The sequence below is a fragment of the Polypterus senegalus genome, chromosome 8 (genome assembly GCF_016835505.1).
Source record: "Polypterus senegalus isolate Bchr_013 chromosome 8, ASM1683550v1, whole genome shotgun sequence".
NCBI lineage: Eukaryota > Metazoa > Chordata > Cladistia > Polypteriformes > Polypteridae > Polypterus > Polypterus senegalus.
This window is the reverse complement of record NC_053161.1, coordinates 61,164,846-61,179,836: the sequence shown is the minus strand read 5'-3', so window position 1 is coordinate 61,179,836 and position 14,991 is coordinate 61,164,846. Positions and strand designations below refer to the sequence as shown.

The 14,991-nt window shown below is 38.8% G+C and overlaps 1 protein-coding gene across 1 annotated transcript; it reads right to left on the bottom strand.

Annotated features, from left to right (window-relative positions):
- Nucleotides 1-1,793: 1,793 nt before the first annotated feature.
- Nucleotides 1,794-11,102, bottom strand: LOC120533605 (hyaluronidase PH-20-like). Its single transcript, XM_039760524.1, has 3 exons — nucleotides 10,173-11,102; nucleotides 4,506-4,595; nucleotides 1,794-2,278 (listed from the first exon to the last, which is right to left on the bottom strand). Exons 1-3 carry the CDS (start codon nucleotides 11,052-11,054, stop codon nucleotides 1,940-1,942), a joined length of 1,311 nt encoding a protein of 436 aa, XP_039616458.1. The 5' UTR covers nucleotides 11,055-11,102; the 3' UTR covers nucleotides 1,794-1,939.
- Nucleotides 11,103-14,991: the final 3,889 nt, after the last annotated feature.

Genomic DNA, 14,991 nt, shown 5'->3' with positions numbered 1-14,991 from the left:
TGGTAATTGTATCCCCTGATATGCTAGGGGGAAGCATCCCTGGAATTCAGGTCCACTTTGGATACTGACAGGGCAGCATAGGAGTTTGAGTCCTGGAGTTCAGCCTGTTGGGTCATGGTGGTGCTGCCAAGAGTCTCTGAAGGAAGATATACTGTAGTCCCTACTTTTTGGGACTTTCCGATGAATCATGTCCTAGCCCCAGAAGTACTTTCTGGGTTAATGATAAAAAAAGCTGCTTTGCCTTGACCAATGAGTCAGAGCTGGGAGGGAGTGGACTAAATTCAGAGGAGGAGTGGAATGGCAAAGAAACTTTAATCCATTGTGGTGACTATAATTTGGGCTGTAATTGTCTGTTTAGTTAGGAGAGAGAGGTACAGAGCATGCGCAGATACAGCACGTTGCTACATCCACCACATGACAAACCACCTCAGGATCCCAGATTAGGACCGAGTGCAGCCATGCAACAGGTGACACCACAGCACCACACCAATTCAGGTAGAATGGAAGAGAGTGAGGGCTTTTTTTATGCTGGCTGGAGTGCCAATCATGCTGCCAAACCCCAAGTTTTCCCTGTAAATTGGAGGGCCTGCTTGCAGGGATGGATGCAAGTTAACATCATATCTAGGAGGGAGCAATTGTAGCTTAAGGGCCCAATGGAGTGGAATCACTTACAGGATTCAATGTCAATGCAGATCCCTAGCCTCAGAGCCACCACTCTGTCCTGTTTAGTGAAGGTCAGGTATAAATTAACAACCTTTACTTGAGCCCGTGACTGAGTTGGGTATAATTGTGTTTGGGATTTAGGGCTCAGTTGTCCCCCATTGTGGTCACAATATATGCATACAGTACAGTAAACACAGTACATGAAGCTTTATAAAGGGTGTAAGTATGTTATTGAGCTTTTTAAAAGTAAAATTAACTGAAATGTTTATTATGTTAGAACACACTTACAACTATACAATGTATATAATACTCAGGTCAGAATTCTACTTTGCAAATTGTATAAAATCTTCCATATAACATTTCAAAATCTTTTTTGCAAAAACTACCTTTGGGGCTAAATATACATTATTCTCTTCATTACTGCAGCATTTTTCCTTTCCATATGGAGCTAGGGACATTTTTCAAATGAGTCAGCAGTGATCCTTGCTTGTAACTCCAAAATCAGTACCAAGTAAAACAAACATCAAAGTCTGTTTGGATGAGTGCATTTCATTTCATCTTAATCTACTTTAATGTTGAACCTTTCACTCTCACTATTGCTCGAGAAAATGGCAGGATTACCTTTTAAAGTATTGTTCCTAAAAGAAAGATTTAGATATTAAAAAAGGGGATTTGAATTAGATATGTTTATTAAGGGCTGCCCTTTAAAACTTTAATCCTTTGAAAGCCAGACGGAATTGAGTAACTCTCCTGAAGATTTCATTCTTTGTAAAATAGTCCATGGAAGTGTTTCTTTATAATGTCACTTAACCATCCCTTTGTGTTAGGACTGGTTTTCTCCAGCCCATAGCTCAGCATCTCCCAGCACAAAGTAGACGCAACCATGAACACTATGCTGCTCTACTGCACAAGCGACACTCACACAAACCCGCCCTCCTTTCACAAAACTCAAAGCCACTGATCAACAGAAAGTTAGAAGATAGTGACGTGAATAGAGAGAGAACATGCAAAAAAACCTTTTGAGTGTATTGAATACAAGCTACAGATCATAATCATAAGAAAGTCATTTTATTAGTAATAGCACCACAAAGCAACTTTTTTTCAGTGGTCATTCATGTGTTCCTCTTAATCAAATAAAAGTAATATGTAGTCTAGCACACTTCTGAATATAACATTTCAAGTAATTACTTGACAGTATGTCATTTTAAGATTACAAAATGAAGATAAACCAGGTAGGACTCCTTGTGAGTTTGATGACACATAACAATGTCTGATACTATATGGGTATGACTCTTCGTGTGTTTGGAATGTGAGCTGGTAAATGAGCCTGGCAGTTCTCTCCCACGTAGCACGTACAAGTAAACTTGTTCGCCATGTCGCTCAGATCTTTAGGACTGGCTGTACCAACAGCAAAGTATTTCCCATTCCTCTGCTTTTGTATCTGGAAGTTAGCAGCATTAAGGTGTAGATAATCACTGGCATCATAGTTTTTTCTTGTACATCTTCCTTTACCCTGACAGAGAATGCTGCTGCAAAGTTTGGCTGCAGCAGACACATTTGCAATGTAGGGGTTGAGGATCTGTGTCAGCTGTTTGGAGAGTTCTTCACAGGATCTCTGAAACGACAAGCATGTTCAGAGTTAACACATTTCACAATTACTTTAGTTTAAGGAACTATTCAGACTTAAAATTCTATTACAGTACTGTAAACACACAAACATAATATTCTGTTATCTGTTGTCACAGAGGATATCAGTTGGCTGGCACCACCAGCCAGGATTGATGGCTCCTAACCTGGCCAGGAAGGATTTATAATAGGAGGATGGAATAGTCTGCCTATCGGGGCAATGTGCTTCATACAGTTTCAATGTTGTATACATGTTGTATACATGAGCACAAGGCAAATAATCTGCTATTTAGTACAGTTTTGCAATAAATCCCATGGCTGGTGGAGTTGCCATCCCTTCAAGGATTTTTTAATGATGCAAGCAAGCCCACTGTAGGCGAACATCTAGGTCATCTGTTGTTTTGCTCATTTTAGAGTGACTGGAGATACTTCAGAGACGCTTGTCTGGACATAGATTGTTTTCATTTAGAAATGCTGTTTTTAAATGAAAATTGTAGTCGTGTGGACATAGCCTTTGAATTGGAGAGCATATAAAAATTGACAAGCAAAGTGACCGGATCACGTAAATGAAGGATACAACTTCATGAAGCTTCATTCATTCATACACTATTAGTAGTATCTAATTTTTAATTGCAGTGGCACATTCAATAATCAAAGTAAAGATTTCTTTCAAAAAGATGTTCCTGTATTAGAATCATCTGAATAGAGAGCATTGAAAGCATAATTTTATTTGGACACTCATATAGAGAAGGAGATTACTACAGTCATTTACTCATATGGTGTGCTGATATTCTTCTTCTTCTTTCAGCTGCTCCACTTAGGGGCTGTTACAGAAGATCATCTTCTTCCATATCTTTCTCTCCTCTGCATCTTGCTCTGTCACACCCATCCCCTGCATGTCCCCTCTCACCACATCCATAAACCTTCTCTTTTGCCTTCCTCTTTTCCTCTTGCCTGGCAGCTCTATCCTTAGCCTCCTCTTCCCAATATACCCAACATCTCTGCTCTGCACATGTCCAAACCAATGCAATCCCGCCTCTCTGACTTTGTCTCCCAACCGTCCAATTTGAGCTGACCCTCTAATGTACTCATTTCTAATTTTATCCATCCTCGTCACACCCAATGCAAATCTTAGCATCTTTAACTCTGCCACCTCCAGCTCTGTCTCCTGCTTTCTGGTCAGTGCCACCGTCTATAAACCATATAACATAGCTGGTCTCACTACAGTCCTGTAGACCTGCCCTTTCACTCTTGCTGATACCCGTCTGTCACAAATTACTCCTGACACTCTTCTCCACTCATTGCACCCTGCCTGCACTTTTTTTTTTACCTCTCTTCCACAATCCCCATTACTCTGTACTGTTGATCCCAAGTATTTAAACTCATCCACCTTCGCCAACTCTACTCGTTGCATCCTCACCATTCCACTGACCTCCCTCTTATTTACACACATGTATTCTGTCTTGTTCCTACTGACCTTCATTCCTCTCCTCTCTAGAGCACATCTCCACCTCTCCAGGGTCTCCTCAATCTGCTCCCTACTATCGCTACAGATCACAATGTCATCAGCAAACATCATAGACCACGAGGACTCCTGTCTAATCTCATCTGTCAACCTATCCAAAGAAAAGTATGAGACACTTTTGGAGGAGAGACACTGTGAAGAGTTAAGGAATAAAGTAAAAATAAAGTAAATATGCCCAACAGGACAATTAGACTAAGAACATGACCTCTACTATTAAGAAAATGGCTTCATCTCTTGCTGTCTGAGAGGAATGCTGTGCTATGGACTCTGTACTACCACCCATTCACATTGACCAGCTGAGTGTAGTAGATGTGCCAGATTGGAGGATAATTTGAAACAATTTAAAATCATAAAAAGGTAAATTACTATCTTAATTAAGAGTGGTATCCTTTAGTACGAATGGAAGCATCATGCAAATGGATATAGGAAGTGCTAATTGAAAGGCACATTTCTGCAGCTCACTTAGTGCCATTTTATTCGTTTTTGAAATCATATCTAGTTCATATGTTTCAGTCATTTTTAGATCAACAATCAAGAATTGCCATTTGTGATTCATTTAATATGATTGCTTTTGATTTCATTCCTTTGTTTATTTTTTCTCATGTTGCCAATACACTTCCATTAAAGCTTTCTTGTTTGCAGGAACTGCAAACTTTTTACATGCACTCTGTAGGGCACAAAATACACATACCTTTATATTGTAGTCTGCTGATGCACCCCATAATATCACACCAGCCACACCCAGTGCTGCACACTCACCAATAGTGTGGATAAGGTCTGTCTGCAAAACACATGGCATACTTGTGAAAAACATGTCATCTCTGATTCTCAGTTTCAATCAATATAGACTTCCTATTAAGTGTGTCAACATTCTGGAGTGGCCAAGTCAGAGTTCAGAAAATGCGGTTGGACATAAAAAAGGCTTTTCACTCACAATCCCCCTACAACCTGACAGGGCTTGAGCAGTTTTGCATAGAAAAAGGGGGCCAAATGGCTAAATGTGCAACGCTGATAGGGATGAGACCTGCCAACCCACCCAGACTCAAGGCTGTCATGGCTGACAAAAGTGAGTCTACTAAACACTGACTTGAAGGAGGGGGATACTTATGTGGTCAATTAAATATTTCATTTAGACAACTTTGCAGACATCTTTTTTCACTTTGACATTAAACCATCTTTTTCTGTTGATCAGTGCCAAAAAAGACAATAAATTCATTGTGGTTCAGCGTTACTGTATATAAAAATAAAAAAATGTGAAAACTTCCAAGCAGGGGGTAATCATTTTTACAGCGTCTGTTTGTTTATGTTACCCTTATGATTATGTAATTCTGTGTTTCATGTTGCATTTTGTATCTTACAACACCCTCTATTGTACCATAGCTGTTGTAGATTCATCAATTAATAACAAGTCTTATTTGAGGTTGAGGTGTTTGTGGGAACTCCTCATCTGTACTCAAGTGAAAAAAATAAAACAAAGCCTCTTTTGCAAAAAAAAAGAAAGAGAAATTAAAACTATAATTTTGTTTAGAATTTTAGGTTTCTATTATGCACCCTTGACAGCAAATTGGTTTTGCCTTGTAACAAATCCTGTCAGCCACTGAGCTTAAGATTATGGTTTCTGATTTAGTGTGATCAAATTTACTAATATATATATATATATATATATATATATATATATATATATATTGTGATGGATGGCCGGCTTCATATTCCAGCCCTCACCCCCACGCCGCCAGGAGGAGCTCTCCCAGCAGCATGGGCGGGCCCCGAATTCCAGCAGGGCCTCATGGACTATGTAGTTTTTATGCACAGCCCTGCTAGGTACCTTGGAGACCACTGGGAGTCGCTGTTGGGAGGCCAGTGGACTCATTTATGCCCTATAACTCAGAAGTGCGTCATAATCCCGGGACAGGAAGAAACAACATGCTTCTGGGGTGAAGATAAGGACTATTTACCCTGACCCGGACGGAATAAGGACTTGTGGACTGTTGGGCAAGAACACCTCCGGGTCAGGGAGTATAAAGGACTGTGGGAGCTGGGTGGTAGGAGGGCAACGTGTCTGGGAGCTGGAGGATTGGATTATTGATTGTGTTTATTGTTTTTTTATGAATATAGTGGAGGAGAGGGTGCTTGGTGCACTTTATTATAATAAAAATAATTATTATTGCACTTTTACCTGGTGTTTAGCGTGGTACCTGAGGGTTCAAGGGAGCGTTAGCGCCCCTACTGTTACAATATATATATATATATTTCTTTCATGAAAAGATTTTCTTGTTGATCACATCTTCAGTGTTTGCTATAATGTAAGCCCTCCAAGATGTCAGTGTAACGAAAGTGTTTCTTCATTGGATCCACACTAACGTTCAATTGTGAATGCTCTAAATTACTAAAGATGAACTCCTCATTTGCACAACAGTTTTCCAAAGCTAGTATAGCTCACCAACCCCCAGGCGGGTGCTACATGCTAGCCACTTCGCAGCTCTGCCGCTTTGCGTATGGGGAAGTAGATGTACAATTTAAACAGATTGTTATTTTCATGGGAATTGTTACATATGCATAATAGACGTAACTATTTTACATTACAGCGAGTAATTAACCATAGTAAAAAATAGTAAAACATAATAAATTGAAAGAAAATTATGTTTCATGTTGCGTTAGGGCTCATTTATACTTCACATTCAGAATGCATACACGCCTGCATCATGGCTGCCACGCATTCCCAGCGTTCATTGGACGCATCCTCTGAGCAGGTCTTCAGAAATCAACGCAACGCGGAGGGGCGCAGTGTGCTAAAAGTTGGAATGTGACGTGAGAGTCTCTGGTGACTATCTACTTGTGACAGAAGGCCACGATGTGGATCCTACAGGGTTGATGTGCGCACTTTGATGTTTGATGAATGGTTCGATGTGGTGAAGCAGAATGCCGACATACAAATGCATTCATGGTGCTTTTATATTCAAGCATCGCATATTCCCGACCGTAATGACACAATACATTTTAAAAGTCTCACATACCATCTTTTGTCCCTTCTTTTTTTTCTAGAGTTTCCTCCGCACCTGACAGCAGCGGCAAACAGCAATAGATCGCCACACGGAACACATTTAATGTATGATATTCCAACTCTCTGCATATTTAGAATCCTAAGATTTATACAGTATTTGATATCACTTTCATGACGAAATGCATTCAAGTATGTATGTTACATTTTACAGATAAATTTTTAATTTCATTTAAATAATGAATACTGTTAATAATTACACACATGGGGGTGACACAGTGGCAGCACTGCTGTCTTGCAGGGAGTCACATTGCTGGTATTCTCTGCCTGGAGTTTGCATGTTTTCCTTCTGGGTTTCCACAGTGTGCTCTGGTTTCCTTCCAAAGATATGCAGATTTGATGACACTAAAATGACGCCAGTGTATGCAAGTGCTTGTGTTCACCTTGCGATGAGCTGATGCCCATCCAGGGATTGTTTCAGCCTTGTGCCCAACGCTTGCTGGAATGGACAAATCCCTGGATTGATGGATTTAATCATTAAACATCTTTTTCGGAGATATTGCGGCAAGGTGTCATCAGGATTTAATGGATGTTTCAGGAAATTCACAACACAGCGAAGCTGAACCTGTTCTCACCGTGATAATATCTCGCACTGCCACCTGGTGGATTTCTCCAGATTTCCGTAAAGTACGTATGCAAGTACAACCAGTAAAACACTTGCGTAGCAGGAGCATCCACTGCAGCATGCATCATGTCGCGTGAAGTATAAACCTGGCCTTAGAGATATTCATTGCATTATATGTTTTCATTCTGTTTGGCTTTGAAATTAACATGCAAATACTTTTTAAACTTACACTTTTACTGTAAAACTTCAGTAAAAACAATATTTGGAATTAACTTTTCATCAGTTTCGCATTGAATTTTGATTCTGTGTTTGGACTTGCATAGTAACAATGCAACATATAACTGCCCGTGAGTGAATATCGTTTCTTTCTCTCTAATAAATAAACTGACTTATTTCAAATATTTGTCCCAGTGATTTGTTAATTGTCATAGCAAAAGCTATTCTAATGGGAAACTAAACATTTTAATACGAATGGCATATCAAGATCTTCTTTGGTGTCTAATGTTATCCGCTGAAGATGTACTACATTACCTTTATTGTCGCTTGTTAAAATTTTACATGTCAGAATAGTTCGACCAATTTTGAATACAACTAATCTTGTCCTATTGCATAGCCCATCACTCATACATAAATTACGCAGTAACATTATGATACATCCTGCTTTCAACAGTAATTCGGCTGGTGGAAGACCAGTTGGTATTAATGGTTGTAGATATTCTACAGGATATTGTAAGTTGATGTTTTCATCTTCTGCACTATCACTACCAGCTATTTCAGTATAGTCTATTGATACACATTTAACCAATTTGCCACGTAACTGATCGACAATTTTCGCATTAATTCGTCTGCTAGGGTTGCTAGTGCTAGGGTTGCCCATGTGCTCATTTCTTCTGTTGATAACCCTTCGGGATGAAATTCTTCAATAAGATTTGGACATAATAAGTCTACTTTTATTGGGAACTTAAAGTGAGGAAAACGTAAAAATTTATAAAAGCTGAGAGAGCAGGAACTGTGTCTGACAAAAGCATTCACATAAATGAGAGGTGAGTGGACCGTGTGCGTGGGCCGTTAACCGGAAATGATTGAGAGGAGGGCAGGACTTGAAAAAATCTCTTGACAATAGTCTTGTCTCAAGATTTTCTTTTATAATAGAGAAATATGGAATGAGCTGTAAATATAATAGATCTCAGAAGTCCACAGAAGTGTTCTACAATGTGATATGAGGCTGCTTTATGATACAGAGAGGCAGCGTAGATGTCATGTAATTTTCTAACCATCTTAATCCAGACTAGGAATGCGGTGGGCCTGGAGCATTTCTCACCCAGCATAGGGCGCAAGGAAGAAACAAACCATCACAGGGTGAACACACATAACCACACACCAAACACGCTCTGCAGAAAATTTAGCCAATTCACCTGATATGCATATTTTTGGTCAGTGGGACTAAACTGGAGCAGAAAAACACAGACACATGGAGAGCATGCAAACTCCACATAGGGAGGACCTGGGACGTGAACCTTGGTCTCCTTACTGTGAGGCAGCAGCGCTGTCATTGTGCCACCATGCACTAAAAATATCACCTAGGAAACTGCTAGATGGCATCCATTAGCCAGTCTTGCACTGAGCATATTTATCATGGAGAGATAACACCTAGACCCAAAGCCCAGCACAGTCTCCTGCATAAATTATATGTCAACATGATATGTGCTCTGCAAACTTTTCAAGTTCCTCAGGTTCTATCCCCATAAATCACAAGGTTGGTAATACTGTATGCAGCAAATGAAATAAAAACTTGAAATGGCAGAATTTATACAAACACTTAACCATTAAGATGGCAGAGACAACTAATAAAACGAAAAATGTACTTTCCAAGGTGGTGTTAAGACTGTATACAAGTTTTATTATAAATGTTGGTGTGGTGTTATATGTAAAAACACCATTCATGTATGTGGTAATATAAATTAGCACATCCTTCATGAAGTCAGAGCAACTATCTACTGACTCAATCTAGAATGACATTGTTTCATTTGTTAAAAGTCATAGTCGAAGTATTGCATGAAACCTTCTCAGATGGACCATTTTTGTTCTTGTATGCACCCTTTCAAACATTTTCTAAACATTCTTATTCTAAATGAGGATCAACAGGGACCATGTCTTATCTAGGTAAAATCAAGAACAAGGCAAGGAAGGAAAAATCGAGTACAAGACGACAGTCCATTGCAAGGCACCATCAGTCATAACATGCAGTGCAGGTTTGCTGATCAAACTAAGACGCAGATCCTTGGAAGGCAGATACCTGGAGATAAATCTACACAGACACTTAGAGAACATGCAAATCCTGAACAGTAATTTGAACCCAAGTCCTTTTTAGAAGCTAATGGTTCACTTAAGGTGTGTACGATAATGTAAATGGCAAGTGTATATAAGCAAAGAAGACAGAGGATCAGGAAATCCACAGAAGCATTACAAAAGAAGAAAATTAATAATCAAAGCTAAATGAAATTGAATTTGATTTAAATTAACAGATTTGGATGAGGAATGGGTCATGCTGGTTAATAAGATGAAAGAATAAGATATACAGTAGTCCTATCTGAAATAGCTTATGTTTAAATACACATCTTCAGTGGTCAATTTAGCACTTGCTTCACTGAGCTAATTTTTTTCAATGTCTTTTATGTCTACCACAACTATTTTGATACTAAGGCAAAGTTTTGTTTTTTTAAGACCATACATACCTCAGATAAAAATTCAGAGTTAAGATCTGTAAAAACAGGTCGATTATACACATAAATGGATGGTATCTGGAGGCCTCCATGAAGTGTTGCAACTCTTTTTGCTTCCTGGACGCGATTACGTACAAAGAGAGACGCTTTCTCAGAGTTTTTTAAAACTGTGGACAAGTATACAGAAGGATAGAGAGCACTGCTGTTGCCCCATAACCAATGAAGCAAGTCATTTTGGCTCATGACAGTAGAAGAGCATTTTCCAGTGTAAGGTTTATTGGCATTTTTGTAGTCATAATTGTAACAGTCAGGAAACAAATAGAAGCCCCACAGTTGATAAGGTCGCTGTTCTTGACCAAGGATCAGAGTTTCAGCCATGTATTTTTGAGCAACTGTCTCAAAGGTTCTTTCTGCAGTCAAAAAGAGGTCTTCCATAGACCAGGAAATCCTTTGCTTCTTCATTACAGTGATGGAATGTAAAATGTAGATTTTCTTTCCACCCCAGTTTCTGCTCCATATTGGTCGCCACTCCTCCCAGTCAATGACAGCCAAACCAGGAGTCACAGCGGAAGGAATATAAAACTGGATGTCTTCAGAAGCTTTAGCTAAGTGACCTTTCAGGTGACCCTCCTGCGGAAGACCACCATAATATTTCTCCTTTGTCAACTCATTTATGTAAGGATATTCGCCTAATCGGTTGGCATAGAACAAGGTTAACAGCTGACCAGGGACTTTGGCAGGTGTGGTAACAGCTGTATAGATTTCCATATCTAAATCAATTTGATTTTTCTGGCAGAATTCTGTAGGTGCATTCCAGACAGCAATAAACGGATTATTGTTGAACAGAGGGGGAGCTGTCTGGGGCAAATGCATAGACTCCAAGATATTTGCCATTAAGATGAAATGTGACAAAAAGAAGAAGTTAACACAATTTTTTACAGCGCCATTAAGATATTCATCCATCACTGCTTAAAAATGGAACTTTACTAATACCTGTGAAGAGAAAAAAGGCATTTTTCAGCACAGGCATAACTGCAATTTTGCTTTCTTGTTTTGTAGCTTTAATTTATTCATTGATTTACAGGCTTACCAATACAATTAGAATTGCAAGTAACTAGTCCCTATCTCATTAAGCTTTTGTTCAAGCACAGACTGTTTAATGCAAATTCTAAAGCTTATAACTGGTTTCCCTTAACAACTGATGCTAAGTAGTCAGCTCAAATTAAAAATGCCATTTCTGTCATCTTGCAGTTGTCTACTTTCACTTTCATTCCTATGTGACTTACACTTATGAGATACCAGCAATATTTTTTGTTCTCCATTCCATTCAATCATTCATTTACCAATCATTTTTGCAAATCGTAAGTATTAAAGCTAAATTAAGAAATATGAACTAATGATAGATTCTGGCTTTAATGCTTAGTTACATTTATGATATTTCACAATTGTTGAACTACACAAAGAATGAGAAGCCTTTGCACTCAAATAAAAGCTATTAAATCTCACTGCATATGCATTATATTGTATGGATGCCCCAGATCATTGCATGGGTTGATAGAATTAATCTTTTTTGGTATTAAATGTCACTGCGGTCTCTACTTATAGCTTATTTCTGATGGACTAAACATCTCAGAACTTCTGGTTTAATGCCACCTAATGTCCAGAACATTCATTCTAATGTCAGAGTCAATCCCAACAGCACTGGAGACAAATCATTAACCAGCCATAGGTTTGAAAAGATAAACAGGTTTGGTCTTCGGTCTGCCAGTTCAATTACAGCTTATTCCTCTCATTCAGTCATCCTCTGAATCTGCTTTTCCAGCTATAGAAACTTGCAGTAAAATAGCACCTTTTGTGAAACAGTGTAGCAGGTTAAAGGGACTCTGGAATAATGGTCCCAATGGAAAGTATAGTATTCTGTGAAGCAGAGTTTGCTCTTTGAAACGGAAATGGAATATAACATTGAGCAATATAAATGATGAAAGTAACAAACTGTTAAGTTTTATTTACTGGACAATCAGGTCCAATATTAACATGTATTGTAAGCTCAGTTTTCTCTTCTCCTACTAGATATACCAGACTTTGCTCAGAGTAGTTTTGTGTCTCAGCCTAAAGTCATTGTATTATCTACTGCTACTATTTATTTTAATGCATTCTGTAATTAGATTTATTACAGCTGGAAAAACTATCTCATGCTCGGTACCTGGTAATAAGTATTGTGAATGTTACTTCATTTGACTCACTTTCAGTTGCTAGTGTTTTGTTATGATGTACAGTCTATCATTGGATACAGAATGTACCATCTCTGTACAGGATGAGCAAAAGGTCAAACAACTTTAAGTGTTTTAGGTGAACATCCAAAATATTGCCCTGTGAAAGCCATTCCTTATGACCAGTCATTGTTCTTGTGCATCAGTATTTAATTTAAATATCCTCAGTCCTGAATATGCTATTTATATAATTATTGGCTGCTATCTATCTATCTATCTAGCTATCCTCCTGTCTGTCTGTCTGTTTGTCCATCCTTAAATTTCTAAACAGTAGAAAAAGGAGGTTAAAGCATTTTTTAATAATTTGTTATAATTATAAAACATACACTGTCCCAGTGTGTTTATTATTGCTATTTAAGTCTCCCCCTTAAAGTAGAATGTACCATTTGTACACACTGTATTGCATAATGCAACACGCAGGCAAAAACATTGAATGGACATTACAGAACTAAAGGTATCCCAGGAAAATAAAATACTACCTTAACATACCTATCTGTATGTGATTTTTAGGAGGAGTATTGCTAGCATATGTCCAGAGTGGTTGAAAAGGCATTTATTTTTATATGAGTAGCAAAATAAAAGCTTAGTAAACAATTTTATCAGTATAACATTTTCTGGACCTGCACACAGATACTTATAATAAATAACAGTTAAATATTATAAACCTGCAAGCATTTATGACTGGGGCCTTGCAGTTTAAGCTAACATCAATTTTTAATTTAAATTTTTATTCTTTTTTTTTAGATGAGGGATGCATTAACAACACATGGAGCTGAAGATATCAAACCATTGTATCCTTAGTGACATTTCCAGCTCCTGGGGACTTTGCTGATGATTTCAGGCCGAAAAGGTGGGCAATACCATCCAAACCTACAGTTTGCATACACTCACAACCAGCCCATTAAGTATATTTCTTGCATCTAAACAAATCTTGGCACTTTTTGATTGATAGATAGATAGATAGATAGATAGATAGATAGATAGATAGATAGATAGATAGATAGATAGATAGATAGATAGATAGATAGATAGATAGATAGATAGATAGATAGATAGATAGATAGATAGATAGATAGATAGATAGATAGATAGATAGATAGATAGATAGATATTCGCTTACTCCAGCAGCAGCATACTGATAAAAAACAATCTTAAATAAAAGAGTGATCAAAATGCAGGTAAAACAGACAATAACTTTGTATAATGTTAATGTTTACCCCCCTGGGTGGAACTGAAGAGTCGCATAGTATGGGGGAGGAAGGAACTCCTCAGTCTGTCAGTGGCAGTGACAGCTCCTCTGTCTGGAGATGATACTGTTCAGTGGATGCAGTGGATTCTTCATGTTTGACAGGAGCCTGCTTAGCACCCGTCACTCTGCCACGGATGTGAAACTGTCCAGCTCCTTGCCTACAATAGAGCCTGCCTTCCTCACCAGTTTGTCCAGGCGTGAGGCGGCCTTCTTCTTTATGCTGCCTCCCCAGCACACCACTGCATAGAAAAAGGCACTCACCACAGCCATCTGATAGAACATCTGCAGCATCTTATTGCAGATGTTGAAGGATGCCAGTCTTCTACGGAAGTATAGTCGGCTCTGTTCTCTCTTGCATAGAGCATCAGTATTGGCAGTCCAGTCCAATTTATCATTTATAGGTCTGCACCCTCTGCACACATTCACCTCTGATAATCACAGGGTCCAGGAGTAATAATTAAAATTGCTATGCCAGACCCTTGTTTATAGATTACAGCTCAGCATTTAACACATCGCCTAACTCAATAATTTGAAACTAAGAGCTACACTATGCAAATGCATTTTGGAATTCATAGCTTCAGAATAACATCGTCCATGTTGACCCTCAACACCATCATTCTGCATTGTAGGATGCTGAGTTCCCATCGATACTCTTTATTCACCTATAATTTTGTTGCCAAACACACTTCTAACAATATCATTAAGTTTGCTGATGATACCACCTTAGGTCTTATTGCCAACAATGATGAGACCACATACAGACAAAAGGTCTACCTACTGACTCGGTTTTTCCAGGACAAGAATCTCACTCTCTTAAGCAAGACAGAGGAGCTGGTCATAGACATCAGGACCCAGAAAACAGCCACATACCCATATAAATCACTGAGAATGATGCTGACAGGCTGATCCCATCACCCCAGCCTTGAATAAAACTCACATCCAGTAAGTCTTTAGTGACCTTTACTGATGTACAGAGGTAGACACAACACATTTTGTGCATTGAAAGCTCAGAAATGTCTTTACTTCTGTAAACAGCTGAGGAAAGCTCATTTGTTCTCAATAACTTCTACAGCTTCACAGTGGAGTCCTTCCTCAGTAGCTACATAACATTCTGATACAGCTCCTGCTATCGCAGAACACTGTGGACAGCAGTACAGAACACTGCCAGCAAAAAGCTGCCTTCTATCCAAGGCATATGCAACACTCGGTGTCTTAGAAAGGCAAACAGGATAATAAAAGACCTCAGTCTCTTTTCTCACTCTTCCCTTCTGACAGTTTGTGGCTATTCACACTTGTATCAGTAGATTCAGAG